Source organism: Ischnura elegans, assembly GCF_921293095.1.
Source record: "Ischnura elegans chromosome 13 unlocalized genomic scaffold, ioIscEleg1.1 SUPER_13_unloc_1, whole genome shotgun sequence".
Lineage (NCBI taxonomy): Eukaryota > Metazoa > Arthropoda > Insecta > Odonata > Coenagrionidae > Ischnura > Ischnura elegans.
Window position 1 is genome coordinate 17,319,139 of NW_025791657.1, and position 17,270 is coordinate 17,336,408.

The following is a 17,270-nucleotide window of genomic DNA, read 5'->3' on the forward strand; positions in this document are numbered from 1 at the left end:
CACAGCCCACATGCTCAGCCCAAACCACTGAAATATACCTTCCTGTGCCAGACTTGGTACTGCCCAGGGACAATGAGTTGGTAAGTTATGTTCTAGTACACAGTGAAACCTGATTTGAACCACCTTCAGTTATACAAATTTCTCGGTAGCAATAAAGAAGACGGTGTGTCTGTCATAAATATAAGTATATTTATGGGAAGTCACTCAAAGTAATGCCACCGTCAGTTGAGGGATTTTCTAGTTGTAACATATGAGGCAGAAAACTGAACCACACTAATATTTTTCAGTCAATATCACTTGTGCAACACTGAAAATCTTCTGATAGAAATTACTTGTATCTGATAGAGTAGGCTTGTAGATAACGATGTGAAATGTCTGTTTAAGCCATTTTTCTTGGCTATAACGGGGCTTTGTCTCATTAATGCCCCCTCTTTGTTTTAAGCCATCTTTCTCCTTAATTTCAATGAAGAATCCAGCTATAACTGTTGTGACACCTCATTACAAACATGGGTAAAGAAAATATAAAGGCAATTCAATGTACAGTGGAACCTCAATCTGTCGTTCCAGCTATTTTGCCTCTGCTGTAAGTGGCCAAAACTCTCATTCAAACCACACGCCCTTTGTGACATAACTCTCCCTCCCTAGTTGAACGTTGATATTCTGGAGTTTGATCCGGGAGTTGCAAAAATATCATGAGTACATAGGCCAGCTGGAGTGATCTCAAGGAAATGAGGATTTTTTTATCATCGAATGGGCTAAGTATTGTTTTTTCTTTAATTGAGTGAAGCCCATCACTATCTTCCAGTTTCAAGTGAAGGGCGAGGATGAAGGTAACCTCAGTGAAGGGATTTATCCTATGCTGTACACATCAGATCCAGCAGGAATTTCAACTGATGTGTCAGACCCATTGGCCACTGATGAATTGGTGAGTTGACTTTTGCCTTGTATAGTTCTAATTTTCTACGGCACAATATCATTCCTTAATGGATTATTCCCGACACCACTTAGAAAAAACGTAAAGCATTCTCCTACTCCTGATCAGTAATGACCAGCTACAGAATACATTTCATGAATGAATAATTTTAAATGAATTATTTATTGTAATGAACCTTTTTTTGCTTTTTTAATGCAAAACTGACAGCTCAAATTTGTTTACTGAGCAAGTGAGAGCACTGTCATCACATCACTGAGCAGTTATTAATGTTTTGATAATATAACACACTATTTAAATCTGGTTATGACAGAGTGGATGGGTGATTAGGAATTGAGAGTTAAGATGAGTACTGTTGAGTTTGGAACAATTTAAAGAATGACCATGACTTCATGGTGCAGCTGCTAGCCCGGTCCAACAGCATAGCTCGTTCCTTATGAGAGATTGATATTCGCAGGAATCAGATCAGATATGGATTTTGTGATGAAAGTGAACAGGAATTTATAGCGATGACTAGGGATTTGTCCTTTAACATTTTTGAATGAGGTGTTGCACGTTGGCAATGCAAATTGATTACCAAAAGACGTCAAATTTTAGTGAGGTGAACTGATTTTTGTTTACTTTGACTCAATTTTCTGCTGTTGTTGTTCATAGTCTTGAAACCCTTCCATTATTAATGTAATATTAATACTTTGCTTATTCTTGGATTTTTATTGTTTTCTTAGAAATCAGTGCTTTTGTCTTGCTCATTTTTGAAAATTAATTATAATGCAAGGGGAAGTCCACAATTTTAAGAGCTATTTACTGTCAAGATTTTCCCAATAAAGGGGTTCCTTCTTCTTACCAAGAATTTCATTAGATTATATTGAAACAATAAGAACTATATTGGCCAAATGTTGTTGGTTGATTAGGTAAATCTATTTCTACTAAAAGGCAATAATCGTTCCTTTGGAATAATTTATTTTGTTCTGACATCCTTCAATTAAAACATTCTTCATGATCACTTTTGCTTCTTGTACCAATTGATTATAATATGTATCAATGAAGGTTCCTCTTTCCAATAGAGTAATGCGGTAACATACAAGTGCCCTTCTGTTAAAGAAGATCATATCAGCGATGATGAAGATGGATATAGACTCAATGATTGCACTGATGGTGCCTCAAGCAAACTGATACATCAAGATATTTCTGGTCAGGTAATACTATTTATGAACTATGTATTGTCTGTTGACGTTGAGTCACATATAAACTGTATCGGCATCTTCCTAAAATTTGTTTTTCTTATCTTCAAATATGTACTTACTTTTTCTGTTATAAATCCTCATTAATCTAACTAATGATATATGTGCATCTAGAAGCAATCTTTTCCCTTTTTCTCATCCATTTCTCCATTTCCCTTTTGACTAATGTCTTTATAAGTCTATCATATCTCACGCTGTAGCTGATCAAGTTTTGTTTTTTCTAAGACTTCTCCTACTATTCTCTGTTCTTCCTTGGTACTTCCTCATTCGATCCCTTTTACCTTCTACATTCTTCATGAGCAACACATTTCCAATGCTTCCACTTACAACTTTCATGCGGCCGTCGATTTAAAACCTTGCTATCATTTTTAACTATGCTCAAAATGTAGTTTCCGATGAATATTTTCCACATTTTTGTATTAGTACTCTCAGCTGTGTGGAGATTCCTCTTTTCTCTAGAGTGCTCTTTGTGCAGAAGCTATTCTATTCTCTATTTCTTTCTTGCTTCATTCATCACTGATAATTATGCCTCCTGTAGCTTGTCTGCTTTTAAGGTTATGAGATATGAAAATGACATTGTGTTGAAACCATGGTCAGGAGTGGAGATATATGTTAAAGTTTTGGAAGTTATCGTTTGTTGTTTATATTTTATCATAGATAATAATTGCATTTACACCTGAAACAATTTCACATCCTTGAAAGCACTGTCGTATACCTTTTGAGCAAATATGTTGTTAAGGGTTCAATTATTTCTGGGAAAACTGATGACGTTCTACTTTAATATACATTATGTAATTTTCATATAGTCCCTGGATGTAAATATACCTCAAGTACACACCACTCATCAATTTTTTGTGCAGGGTAAAATAAACCTTCACATTTTCCCATTAAAGTTAAGCATCTTTTGTCCTATAAGGAGTTCATGTATGGATAACTTTTTTCATTTACTGGAATTGCCTCCCGTTATATCTAGTCTGAGTCACTTATTTTTATTAGCCAAAATGTTTGATGCCTTTAATCCTCCAGCAGGCATGCCATATTCTCTGACACTAGCTGGCACATGTGGAACTCGGTGCAACACTTGGTTTTCCTCTGATATTAATAACAAAAACTCGAATTAAGAAGCGTACATTCATTACCTTGTTTTTTAAATTAAACTTTACATAGTTATGGCAAAAAGTACAGATGCAAAAAGGTTAAGAAAACACTTAGCTGTTTCACAAAATAAAATATATTGCGACCGGTTTCGATACAGCGTATCATCATCTGGCAATTACAAGTATCAGTACACAGAATTTATACCCTTGAAGGCGTTAGAGGGGTGGTAGAGTGGAGGTGGAGAAAGGGGGGGGAACTTCGGAGTACCCATTATTGGATGCAATTAGTTTAGTTGTGTGTTTCTTAGTCTTAGTGTTTTCTTAACCTTTTTGCATCATGAAGGAGTTTCACCATGTTACGCCAACCACCATCGCATTTAAAAAGTACAGATTTTTGAACGCTTTTATAATTCAAAATTTTTATTACATTTTTTTAAAGCAATACCAAAAACTCAGTTTGTACGTCTTAAGTTTTTTCACATCATTAATGTATTCATTTTGCAGGTAGTAACTGTTTCACAGTGCTATAGGCAATAAAAGTTATTACACCTCCCACATTTTATTGTCGGTGATATGTTCTTTGCACGACCACACATACGCTATTTATTTCCTTACTTGCTGACTCGCTCAACTGGTAAGTCTTCATTTCGATAACTTGACAAGAATAATTTAATGTCAGCTGGTAGAGATTAAATGTTTGACCTGTTTTTCAAGTGTGCGTTCATCAATGTGTACGATAAGGTTTTCAGGAATGTCCTCCTGCAATGTTTATCCGTAGGATTGTTTGCCCTATATAATATGTGAGCATTAATTCCTGCAATGACCAAAAATCTATAAAGTAAAACTAATGGCCACCTTTTCATAATTCTGGACACAGAATACAAACTACACATTTGGTCAACCATGTCAACACCTGTTTTCATTGCATTGTAATCTAATATAATGCATGGTCTATTTGAACCTTCATCAGTGATCCCCTCAGCATGCATTGTTGAAAACAACAACACCACCTTGTTCTTCTTTGTAACTTATGATAGGAGGGTAATGTCTTTCTGAAACCCGTAGAGAGATGACCCTACATCGCACGTATTGTTTGGCCAAAATTCAGGTGGAATCTTTTATTTTTTTCAGCGTGCCAATGGTTGTAATGTTTTTTTTACGAGAAACTTGGCAAGCGGATAACTAGTACACCAGTTTTCTGTGGTAAGATTACGATTATGTAGTTGCCTCAATTGATCCTACAAGCCTCTTGACAATGTCTACTGGTGGGTTTGACACTAAATATGAACCGTTCATCTGCTTCCCGCAATACACTTCCAGATTACTGGTGAAGAATGTTTTCACATCAAACATAGTATATAACTTTATCCCGAATTTTCGCGGATTTGCTCGGTATATATTGAATGAAACTGCAACGGCCATCTAAATGGTTGCAGCATTTTGTAAATTGTCACAAATTCGCTCATATTATACGTTTTTTGACAATTTCCTATGAACGAGTTTATTATTGTTCAGATTGCAGCTAATTTATCTGTTTGTTTTCGGAAGTCCCTACTTGCTCAGTAGTCAAATCCTACTGATAGCAAGAGAATCAAAAATTGCTTGTAACTCTTAGCTGCCCTTAGATCATTCCTGATCCATCTGCACTCCACAATTCTAAAGCATTTGCATGATAACCTTTTTTTATGCCAATTAGAAAAAGTATACCCAGCACAGCCATAACTTCTGTTCTTGTCATTTCCTTACAATCCCTATCCCTTGAATAGTGGACGAGAGCAATTTTAGTTTGAATGTACTTGTTTGTTTGCATCACAATTTCATCAATCATGTCTATATCTATACATTTTAAAAAAGCCCCAGCCTCATCAGGTGTATTTCTTGCACAGAGTTTTGTCCCTGGTAGGGTTTTCACAATGTTTTTGCTCTTGATCTTTGTAGCACCACAAAAAGAAGTATTTTCCACTTGCAAGATTTATCAACTTTTCCAAAAAATAATTATTCTCACCATCAATATCACTATCTTCAGCAGTTATAGGTTCTTCCACGTCGCCATCAGACGTAGCTTCATCATAGTCTCTTATTACCTAGGGGTTATCACCTAGGGAAATATTTTCCTCCTCATCTGTATCATCACTCTCCTCAATGCGGACTTCCTGGTCCTTGTCTGACAGCTCTTGTAGCACACTCAGATAGTCATCTTCGGTAATGAATCTTCGTGCCCTAAGCAGTGTGATAACAAACTTTTGAATTTTTCTACATCAAAATCCCATAAAATAACAACAAACTATCCAATGAAAATTAATTCTAAAAATGTACTCACATCATAGGGCTCACGTTGGGGAAAATGCCACAGGTTCATTTCTCTCCACAAGCAGCTGCTCCTACACACCAAACACTTAGCTGTTAGCTCAACCTGATTCTGAGAAGGAATGGTGAAAACTCTTGTGTTCCCACCAACTCACCTCATGCTACATCGTACAATCGAAAGAAACAATGTTGATCTATAATTGCCACTACGGGATAATATTACATCACCAGGCACGCATTGCACTGAGTGCAACAAAGACAACCAGTTCAGCTAATTATTCGTTTTATTTCGAAATTCGAGAAGCCACACGCTTGAATCACAAACAGAAATCTCCATAGTGCTGCAAAAAAGGAAGAATTGGTGCGTTTGGTTCACTGATCAGCTGCTATTAATAACGTGAGACCAAAACGGCACAATGTTGCACTTTGTGCCACAGCACGCCCACTGGAGTGTAAAATTGACTTATGAACCAAAACACAAGAAATAATTCTCCTTTATAGACCGTATTAATTTTCCATGTTAGTGTGTTATTGTATTTGTGCTCTGAATTCTCATGCAAAGTTCTCCCATAAAATAAGTTTCTGTTATGAATAAGATAATATCTGGAGTTTTACGTATCCAGAAACCATTTCCCTGAGGATCATCATGTGGCTTTTGAAGGGATTTTGCAATGCAAATCAGAGGTTTTAAGTCTTAATTTAACTTAACTAACATAAGCATAAACATTATGAAATCCTGATATTAATTACTGTGAGGAAGCTTGTAGGGCAGTATGAAGAATCTATCCATTTTGAAGGAACTTTAATTTTATTTGTTCGACAAATTATCAAAAGCATTTCTTTTTTTAATCTCAGTCATATATGATGATGATTTGGCATTATGTTGCAGCCCATAACCTTAACTGCTTCCCAAGGTGAAAAGGTGGAAACTCAGGGCACAGGAGCCGTAGTGGTAGACCTGGAGTGGACGCTGATTGGGGTAAAGAGGGAACCATCTTTGGAAGAGAGTGACCAGGTATGTGAGGAATTCTTGTCATAGGATTTAATTAATTGATTAAGGAGATAGTAGGTAAATGTCTAAACATTTATCATTGTAAATGATAGGACGTTTTGCTTTCTGCACAGCTTTAAAGGTAACCCATTCCATTCAAAGTTTCTTATTCCTGAAGTAAGTATTCTTATCTCAAAAGAAGCAATTTTTATTCCTCGTAATGGTTTATTCATGTGCTGTAGTTTACTTGTCTTACATTTGGCTAAAGTAAATCCTTGAACTAATAAATCATGTCTCAATAAGAAAATCAGATGTCAAATTCAAATCAAACTTTTTAGTGTTGTAATATGTAGGAAGCTGTCCACGAATCAACCCAATGTGGGGTAATATAAACAATGGTTTAAACTAGAAATGTAGTTAAACATTTACAGGTCTATTTTACTCCCTTATAAATGGTCTGCCTTCATGTACGAGCGATAGCCCGGTGGTAATGGTGTATGGCTACTACCTGGAACTTCTAAGCACAATTTTTTGCATTCATCACTTTTCATAATTAGTTTCTACTTTTCATTTTACAAATGCCAGCTGTTCATCATTATTTTCATGATTTTCACTGAGAAATTTGGTTTCCGTATTGATATCAGCTTTTGCAATGTAGCTGCGTCAGATTTTATCCCATTTTTTGACATGGATGCCTAGTTTCAAATATGTGGTTTTGATTCCTTCATTACCAAAGATACCTTTATTCTTTTATGGTATGCCATGAAAATAAAATGGCATTAAATGCAGAGTTAACTAATTAAGATAGTATTAAAATACGGGCGTAACTTAAATAAAAGCACTTTGATGTTGAAAGAAATGCGAAAATATTCAATTCGCTGTTAGTGTAAAAAAAGATTTATTTTGAATGAAAAATATTTGTTAGGAATACCAACTTTTGATGCAATGTTGAGTATGAAGTAGTTTTATTTGATCCCCCAAAAAAATTCCTGGATCCTTTTGTGGCATTACGTGGTAAATCTAGTTGATTGTTCACGTAAGCCCAGACATAGGGAAATACTCCAACCGTCGGTCACAAGCTGGATCAGGGAAAGACTCCACAAACAAGAAAATCAGCTCACAAGAAAAAAAATTGCAAAAAGTAATTCACGAGTATATTCGTTCTATAACTATTCAAAGTAGAGTATTCAAAATCACAAGTATTACAGAAAACAATGATAGTAATTCATAATCCCAAAGGAAACACTACCAGCTAAATACCCGCAGAATAATTGCTCTAAATTTGTCATGCCTCACTAGATATGTGACTCCGACCTGACCACGAGCAGAAGAGAGGTTGCCTATGCAAGGCGAGACAGGATTTGAGGGGAGGGATTCTTCCAGGGAGTGGAGGGGTAGCCAGGCGAATTCAACTACTGCCCACTGATGCGTCACTGCCCCTGCAGAAACGGCCGCTCCGCAAAACACCATTCCCTGGTTTTGAGACAACAGCATACCAGCCAGAATTTTCCCCTCAACTTCTGGGTTGGAGACATCAGTTGAATCAGAGGGATATTCATTGGAACACATGGAGGGGAAGGAGATACTGGGGTGAGGTGTTGGAGGGAGAGAGAGTTGTGATAGGACAATGGTAAAACTTCTCCCTCCAAGTGCAATACTAAAGCCTTAGCGCCGATTTCCCCTTGCTTTCCAAGGAGTAAGTATTTCTCCGCAGTAGTCCTATATAAGTCTTGCATTGCAGGTTGGTTGGTTCGGGGTTGGTTCGGGGTTGTTTTGGGGCTGTTTTAGAGGCTGATTCCAGAGGCAGAGTTTCCAGAGGCAGGGTTTTCAGAGACAGGATTTTCCAGAGACAGGATTTTGCAGAGACAGGATTTTGCTACAGGGTCCTTTTGCGCGAAAAATCCAGCCAGAATTTTCCCCTCAACTTCTGGGTTGGAGACATCAGTTGAATCAGAGGGATATTCATTGGAACACATGGAGGGGAAGGAGATACTGGGGTGAGGTATTGGAGGGAGAGAGAGTTGTGATAGGACAATGGTAAAACTTCTCCCTCCAAGTGCAATACTAAAGCCTTAGCACCGATTTCCCCTTGCTTGCCAAGGAGTAAGTATTTCTCCGCAGTAGTCCTATATAAGTCTTGCATTGCAGGTAGGTTGGTTCGGGGCTGTTTTAGAGGCTGATTCCAGAGGCAGAGTTTCCAGAGGCAGGGTTTTCAGGGACAGGATTTTCCAGAGACAGGATTTTGCAGAGACAGGATTTTGCAGAGACAGGATTTTGCTACAGGGTCCTTTTGCGCGAAAAATCCTTTGCGCGAAAAATCCTTTGCGCAAAAAAACCTTAGCGCGAAAAGTTCTTGGCGGGAGAAGTTCTGCGGATAAGTTCGGAGGAAGTTCGAGGAATTTCTGGGGGGGGGAGTACCAGAAATTTTGGGGGGGGGACACTAAAAAAAATAACACACTTTGTACATACATGATTCATATGTTGATGATTACTTACAGCTTACTTTAGGCGAGCATGGGGACCCAATTGAGAGATCAACTGTTGCCCATGATACGGCTACGAAGACATTTGGTGAGTGCTGTTAAGGATTGCAAATAACTCTATACACGGAGGAAATGATGCTAATGTGGGTGATGTACATGTTAACCCTAGAAGTGCACACTTATTTTTTCATTCATAAAGTGCACACTGGGGTCCAGCGGACCCCATAACTTTAAAAATTTTTAATTTCAACCCCCTGATATTTTTTTACTATTAATATAGTAAATATCAATAATAGAATTGTTTCTTACATAAATATGTAAATATAAGTTATTTAAACATATTAAAATGAAAGTAAAACAATATTTTTCATTCTAAAGACATAAAAATTCTTTAAGAAGGTCACCAATCCTACTTTTATTTACTCTTACGAATGTTTTAGATGTACAGACAAATAGTTTTAACAGCTTAAGTATTACATTGTGTAGTTCATGTAAAAAAATGTTTCATATTTTTTCTTTCCATAAAACGTATTAATTTTAACAATTGAAAACAACCAAATTTTCCAGTGTATTTTTTTATACTTTTTTTTCACAAATTTCATTAGGACTTCCTATTGCTCCAAAATGCACATTACTATTATTTATTTTAAAGGTAAAATATAAATTTTTAGAAAAAAATGCTTTGTTGTTAATTTCTCACTCCAGTACAGGTAGTACACAGATAACTTCGGTGCTCGTCACACATCGGAGCGCGGCACCATGAGCATATAATTCTTGTTTTTCTGTCTCTATTCCTTGGGCATGAGCTGCATCGTATTTTGCTGTGAAGGATGTTAGGTTTATCAATTGCTGATATTTCAATTTTTAAAATTTCCGCAATAGTATTCCTGATTGAAGAACGCAGGTTTTTTTTTCAAAATCCGTTGATGCAAATGAGGTTTGATGAATGACAAAGCTAATTTTTTCAAAAACGTTCTCCGATTTATTTTTTCATTACTATCAATATGAGAGTAAAGAACCATTGCGTTTATACCAGCTTGGTATAGCATGCCGTAGAAAATCCGCATTGGCCATCGAAGGGTTTTTCTAGCTGTTGTATATTCATGACACAGTTGATCAAATGTGTCTGTTCCTCCTTTAGTGGCATTATACATGCAAATAACCTGGGGCTTTCCATTGTATTCATTTATAGCTCCATCCAAATGAAAAGATGACAACAAAATCACTATTTTATTTCTTTTCGGTGTGAAAGACACCAGGGTCATGTCAGGGTCAAAGGCAAATCGTGTAGATTGAACAACAGCTTCTTGTAAAATCCACTGGAATTTGTTTTTACGAATGGTGCCCACCATCGTTATTGAATAATCTTTTAGCATCTTCTTTACAAGCTCAACAGAAGTGAACCAATTGTCGCACGTAATATTTCTATTCGTGCCATGAATTGGTGTTGACAATGTCCGTACATAATATGTCGGAACAGTTTCATCTGGATTGGTAACTACTTTTCCTATGTAAGGTTAGGCATTTACCATGTAAAACGTTTTTGCATCATTCATCATTACAGTTTTTATGCCATACTTATCTGGCTTTCCTTTATATATATCCGAAAGGGGCAACGGCCTCAAAAACTGAGAAGTTGTTCATCTACTGTACAATACTCATGAGGAGTGTAACATTTCTTGCAATTATCTACAAACCCTTCCCAAGTTTTACGAAGTGGCGCAAATTTATCGATCGTTCTGCGCTGTATTCTCGTGTTTTTATCATCAAAACGCAAGGTTGACAACAAAAACAGGAATCGGTGAAGAGACATGGTGCATTAATACAACGTAGATCCAAACTCAGTTGACCACAGGTCATACAAATTTGTGTAGCACGTCTTCTGCACCCCAGAAAAATATGGAAGTCCAAAAAAAGCCTCAATCTCCTAAACATCTACATCACCGTGGTACGATTGAGGAATTGTGACATTTTGACGCTGCCGTTGTATTTCCTCATTTGTGTGCGTCATTATTTTATTTCGTAAAGCGCTATCCAACAGTAATTCCCAAGCTTGCCGGGGAGTTTTGACGTCGCGCGCTGCTCCTTTTGATCCAGGCAGATCCGAAACCAAACTTCGCTCTCTCTTTCGATCTCCAAATGATTTCAAACGTCAATATTTGATGAATAGTTCACTATTATGAGCAATATATGTTCAAAACTATTGCTCTACAATCCATTCCATTGAAGTTTGTTCGTACGTCTTTCACTCCGAATTTCCTAAATTATTTGCGAAAGAGGAAACCAAGATATTTCACAAAAAAAGTTGATGTCCTCAAATATCCCAAAGTGATAAAAAATGACATTTTAATTACTATAAACGTATTAATATAATTATAACAAATGTATTTGCCACAAAAAGGCAATTAACAAATGTGTTAATTTTTTTTCGCAATTTCAAAAAAATTTCATGAAGTGCACACTGGGGTCCAATGGACCCCAGACCATTTTTAACATTAAATTATAAAGCAATAAGCGCGTTGAAAAAATCACCACACACATGAAACGTTTACTAAGATATAAAAGGAAATTTACATTGGTATGAGCTTTCAATATTTTGTGCATTACAAATGTTACAGCAAAGAAAAAAACTCCTGGGGTCCACTGGACCCCAGTGTGCCCTTCTAGGGTTAATGCTTTTATTTAGGCAACTTCTACTGTTATAAGAGATACGGTTGAGAATTCGACAGAGTCCACAATGGAAACAGGGGGTTAGTGCTATCAAGGGCTACAAATAGCTGTATATTGATAAGGCTGAGGCTGCTTTCTGATGGGACGTGTTTTTGCTGGCCACCGTCCCAAGCATGCTGCCGTGCTTTTGAATAAACATATGTCTATGGATTCCTTTAGATGAGTCGAATCACACCTTGGTCTCCACAGCACCCATTTAACTCCGACCTGGCACCATGCCATCGACACCATCAATGGGCCATAAAATTCAGGCCGATTTCAGATGAGACGACTTACTAGATTTCACAATGCCATGCCGTGAATGGTGGAAGATACTGTGAAGACATCTCTTCTTGAAGTGGCCATATTGTGGTTGATTGGTCATCAATCCATATTTTCTGTTTTCTTTAGTTTAAGTGCTAAATGGATAGGGAAGAAGAGTTACATTTACTTGCTTTTTTTGGTCATATGTATCATTTTTAATGCCTTACAAAAATTTTTGTTGTATTGAAATTTTTAATATTTAACTAGCCATGTTTTGAGACCAGATTCTTGAAAAAAATAGTTACAAATCACCATAATGGAGCTCTTGGTTTGAGAATGGAGTATCGAAAGGTGAATTTCAGTCCAAATAGAAAATGTGAATATGGAAACTGGTCATGTGAATGGAAAACATATCCTTGCCTTTGGTCCATTTTAAATTAGTGGGAAAATTAGGGAAAATATGTTAAATGAGTGCAATCCTTTTAGCCCTTGTTACCCTGGAATAGGCTACGGTGCTTTGTTAGGTTTAACGCAGAGTCAATCATGAAGCTTCCTTGGAGTAGAAAATACTGTTGACATAATATAAAATTGAGAGGTATTCCCAGTATAGAAATCAGTATGGCTAAGAAACAGCCGAACCTGATTTCAAACCCATAATTTTATGAGTTTGGTCTTTTACTTCTGCATAGTAATGATATTCGGTAAACATGGTAATTTAGCCCAGTTAGATAATGTTTCTAGCTATTTGTTTTATCCACCTCGCCACAGGCGGTAAAGTCAGGGGCAGTCACCTTTCCCCTTTCAACACTTTGAAGCCGGATATGGGCAGCATTTGATGGGCATTTTCATGTGTCGTGCACCTAATGTCCGGTATAGCAGTCGTGTATTTTTCAACGCAAAAGATTGGACATCTGCTCCTGCCAGCATGAGGGAAGGGAAGATGCCCCTGGTTAGAAATCGTTGGATGCATTTAATGACTGTATTCTGTATTTTGAATTTATTTAAGATTAGGCTGCAAAGTTATGAGCAGTCACCTAGACTCTTTCCTGCCAGGACTTACGTTTGGAAAACGTTTTTGTGCTACGAGATGTATTAGGACATTTAAACCTCTCTGTATGGAGTTCTTTTTTGGTGGCGAGTTGCATGGGTGTTTTAGTCCCTTAGAATTCAGACCCAGCTCATCAGGGCGTCTCTACCTCACCCCAGTCACTAACTCTGTCAAAGGAATTATCCACAGTCAAATTATTGCATTACCAGTGTTTTTTTCAACCAAGCATTGTATTTTATTTTCAATACTTTACTCTTTTAAAAGAATTCCTGCAGTGAGGTTTATCATAAATGAGTGGACGGTTTGGACTAAATTGCCCACGGGTGGCCCTAAGTTCTCGCTATGCTGGGTCTCAGGCAGGGCCTGAATGCATCCGGCAATTGCTTTACCTCAGCAGTACTTCCCCTCCGTTGCATTGGCAAGAGTCTTTGCATTGAAAAATCTGTGACAGATATACCTGACGTCAGCTCTTCTACATATGAAAATTTCTGTCGCCTCCACCCAACGCCTGTCTGGTGCGAAAAGGTTCAGCCCGACCCACCCACTTATTTATATCCTCACCCCAGGACTCAGTCGCAAAGTGGTTATATTTTCAATGGTTTTGGCCACGATATATTTTGTTGCATACTACATACTGTTGTTTTTTCACTTTAAAATGAATTCTCCATTTTTTCTCTGCGCGTAGGCAGTTTATAAAATGATATTTTAGTGTTTAAAAAAACGAATTTCTGAAGTTATAGTCTTAGTACCTTGTGTTCACTAACTTTGTTGTCATTAACACTACAACCTTGTTTAAAATTCCTCAATGCTTAAAAATGTTAGTAAATTTTTTGAAGGATAAATTATTGAAAACAAGAACTTTATTTGGTTTAAAAATACTGGTATCACAATAAGATGTCCATTGACAAGTGGTAAGATAGAGTTAGAGGACCAAGTCCAGTAGCAGGTGTAAAGGAAGGGCATACCATTGAGTTGTCTCCCAAGTCTGAGCAACGAAGAAACCAGTGTAACTCTACCCTAAAAATAGCTACACACAGATAGGCTCCAAATATTCTTATGCCACTCAGTGCAGAAAACGTTTTCCATTTGTAGGCGCTGGCAGGAGAGGGTTCAAGTGACTGCTCATTGTGTTGCATCCCAACCCTTTACCCTTCAGTAGTGACGTGGGTTACATAAGTGGGTGATAGTGTTTCATCCGTGTGCCATTTCACATATGATGGCATATTATGCACCTGATTTTCAGTAGCTGTACATTATTAAGTCCTCACACAGTTTCATGTTAGTAATGGCACTTGGTTAGCTATATAGAGCGAGAAAGGAAGCTAGCGTGACTTGGCTACATGCCAGTGTAAAAATTTTCTGAAAGCATCGCTTAAAGGTATGCAACAAATTCTGTTTGACATTTCTCTTCATTGACGAGGACACAGTGTTTCACACATCTAAGTTACTGTTGTGGATACCTCGGCAAGTGGCTTGCTTTATTGCCTCCTCTGCAGAAGGGTAGTGGGGTTGCAAGTGACCTTAACCCTTTCGCGCCGGACCTTCGTTGAGGGAAATTCTTCCTGTATACGAATCTCTTGAAAGTTTTCTTTACTCCCCTGTAAGAAGCTTTTTCGTGTTGACTGAAGGCAGTCGTTCCCTCCCTAACCATTTTTGGAACTGCATACTAGGGCCTCAGCACCCATTTCCCCTTTATTGCCAAGGAGTAGGTATTCCTCCGCAGTAGTCCTATATAAGTCTTGCTCTGCAAGTGTGGCTGTTTCCGGAGGCAGAGTTTCGGAGACAAGAGTCTCCGAGCCTTTGAGTCGAGCCTTTGCGCGAAAAACCTTAGCGCGAAAAGTCCTTAGCGGGAGAAGTTCTGCGGATAAGTTCGTAGGAAGTTCGGAGGAATTTCTGGGGCGGTTCCAGAACTTTGGGGGGACTCAAAAAAATGCCACAGGGTCATAGTTGTTCCTGTTGCCCTAGTTGTTTTTGTGTTTTGTGTTTCTTTCCCAATATTTTACCCTATATTGATATTCTGTTTTTTTTTCTTGGGTGTGTGGGATCAAGTCGTGGCCAGGTTTAATTTTATCTCTGTGATTCATGGCTTTTTCATCCTTTTAATCGCTTTTTAGTGGTATGATTAGGAGTATTAGTTTTAATGTTTGACAGTGATAGTTGTCATTTTAAATTATTTTCTAGGGGTGCCGGCTGCCGAAGATATGCCCATTGAAACAACATCAACTTCGTATCTGCCTGCGGAAGGAAATGTAAGGAATTATTCAATTGATGAATGCACTGGTCGCAGAGCTTTGGTGACACAAATTGGTTCAAACGCTGGATCATCCCTAGTTAAGACAGAAAGAAACCTAATGGATGAACGAATGACGAGAAGTTTCACCGAAGAAGAGGAATCGACTTCACAGGGTTTATCCTCAATGTTATCTTGCATTGGGAACCAATGCAATCACGCGGGTGCGGGAGACAAAGAGAGACCCTATTCATGTAGCGTGTGCGCTAAGTGCTTCACTCGGAAAGGTGACCTCATCACACACGAGCGTATACACACAGGAGTGAGACCATATTCTTGTAACGTGTGTAAAAAGTCTTTCATTCAGAGTGGTAATCTTCACAGTCACATGAGAACACATGCGGTAGTGAAGCCTTATTCTTGCAATGAGTGTGAAAAGTCTTTCTCGGATGTGAGAGTGTTAGCTAGACATGTACGCAAGCACACGGGAGAGAAACCTTATTCGTGTTCCGTCTGCTACAAGTCCTTCTCGCGGTGCGATTACCTTGATTGCCACATGCGGTCACACAGGGGAGAGAGACATTCATGCAACATGTGCAGCAAAACTTTCACTTACCGAAGCAACCTCCATGCACACATCCGTACACACAGAGGAGGGAATCTTTACGCTTGCAACGAATGTGAAAAGTCTTTCTCGAGTAAGTACCACTTAGTTACACACATCAGTACACACACGGGAGAGAAACCTTTTACTTGCAACTTGTGTGAAAAGTCTTTCTCGCAGAAAAGCGACTTAAATAGACATGTACGTACCCACAGGGGAGAGAAACGCTATTCTTGTACAATTTGCTCCAAGTCTTTTACTCGCAGAGGCAGCCTCAATGCACACATCCGTACGCACATGGGGAAGAGACGTTATTCATGCAAAGAGTGTGAAATGTCTTACTCGAATAGCGGCCACTTAGTTACTCATATTCGTACACACACGGGAGAGAGACCGTTTACTTGCAACTTGTGTGAAAAGTCTTTCTCTAATAAGAGCCACTTAGTTAGACATGCACGTACGCATTCGGGAAAGAAACCTTTTTCATGAAACGAGCGTGAAAAGTATTTCTAGGGAAAGGGCGACGTAGTGGCACTTTCGTACACACCCGGGAGAAAATTCTTATTGGTGCAGAAGGTGCGATAATTCTTTTCCTGTAAGCAACTTTCTGGTCGAGCACATTCGAACGCTCGCAGGAAAGATTTTTTAAATGCAGAATTTGCAAAAACACCCTTCACTCAGTGTCGTTCTCTCAACTGTCACATACTAAACCACACGGAGGAGAAACGTTATTCGTGCGGCTGCAAAGATCCTCTTACGGCCGCTTTACACGGTGAATTTTCATTCGAAAGATTATTCGAATTAAATTAATTCTCCAGTACCCCATTACACGATGAAGGATTTCGGTGAATGATTTCAGCGAATTTTCTGCGCAGAAACGATGCGCACTGGTGCGACTATTGATAGTGTATTTCGATTCTAACGAAATTTCCGACCATTTCTGACCACATGATTTGCTTTGGAAGTTGTAGACGACGAAATGCTTCGTTTACATGAGCGCTTGAACATATTTTTGTATTGCTTAGACTTTCGGTGAGGTATCACGTCTTAGGTAATTAGAGAGATTAGAATGGTACAAATTGATAGCGGAAAACCACTTAAATAAATCGTGCGTTTTGTGATCCCGTAACGAAGTACTACCCAATAAGTTGTTTTCCCTGCAGATAATTATGATTCAGGATAGTGCGCTCTAGAACATAGTCATAAGGAAACTTACTCTTCAAGTGGCTACCAGAAGTCTTTTCCCTTCTGATTCAGTAAATTATTAAGTGAGTGAAAAACTAATTTGGGAGAAAACTGCACGGAAAATTCTACCTTATGGAGACGAGTCCCACATTGACGCCGCAGCACCAGCTCCAATAAAAA

General features: G+C 38.2%; 1 protein-coding gene across 1 annotated transcript; it reads left to right on the forward strand.

Moving 5' to 3' along the window:
* The first annotated feature begins 45 nt into the window (after nt 1–45).
* Nucleotides 46–15,408, forward strand: LOC124172209. The gene is made up of 5 exons (XM_046551633.1): nt 46–80; nt 806–925; nt 1,996–2,127; nt 6,466–6,591; nt 15,253–15,408. The coding sequence occupies exons 2-5, from the start codon at nt 857–859 to the stop codon at nt 15,322–15,324; spliced, it is 399 nt and encodes a 132-aa protein (XP_046407589.1). The 5' UTR covers nt 46–80; nt 806–856; the 3' UTR covers nt 15,325–15,408.
* Nucleotides 15,409–17,270: the final 1,862 nt, after the last annotated feature.

Excerpts from the sequence above, each read along its gene's own strand:
- LOC124172209 (XM_046551633.1), top strand. The coding sequence starts at position 857 with ATGCTGTACACATCAGATCCAGCAGGAATTTCAACTGATGTGTCAGAC. Across the intron at positions 2,128-6,465 it reads ATCAAGATATTTCTGGTCAG|CCCATAACCTTAACTGCTTC; the intron begins GTAATACTATTT and ends ATTATGTTGCAG. Across the intron at positions 6,592-15,252 it reads CTTTGGAAGAGAGTGACCAG|GGGTGCCGGCTGCCGAAGAT; the intron begins GTATGTGAGGAA and ends ATTATTTTCTAG.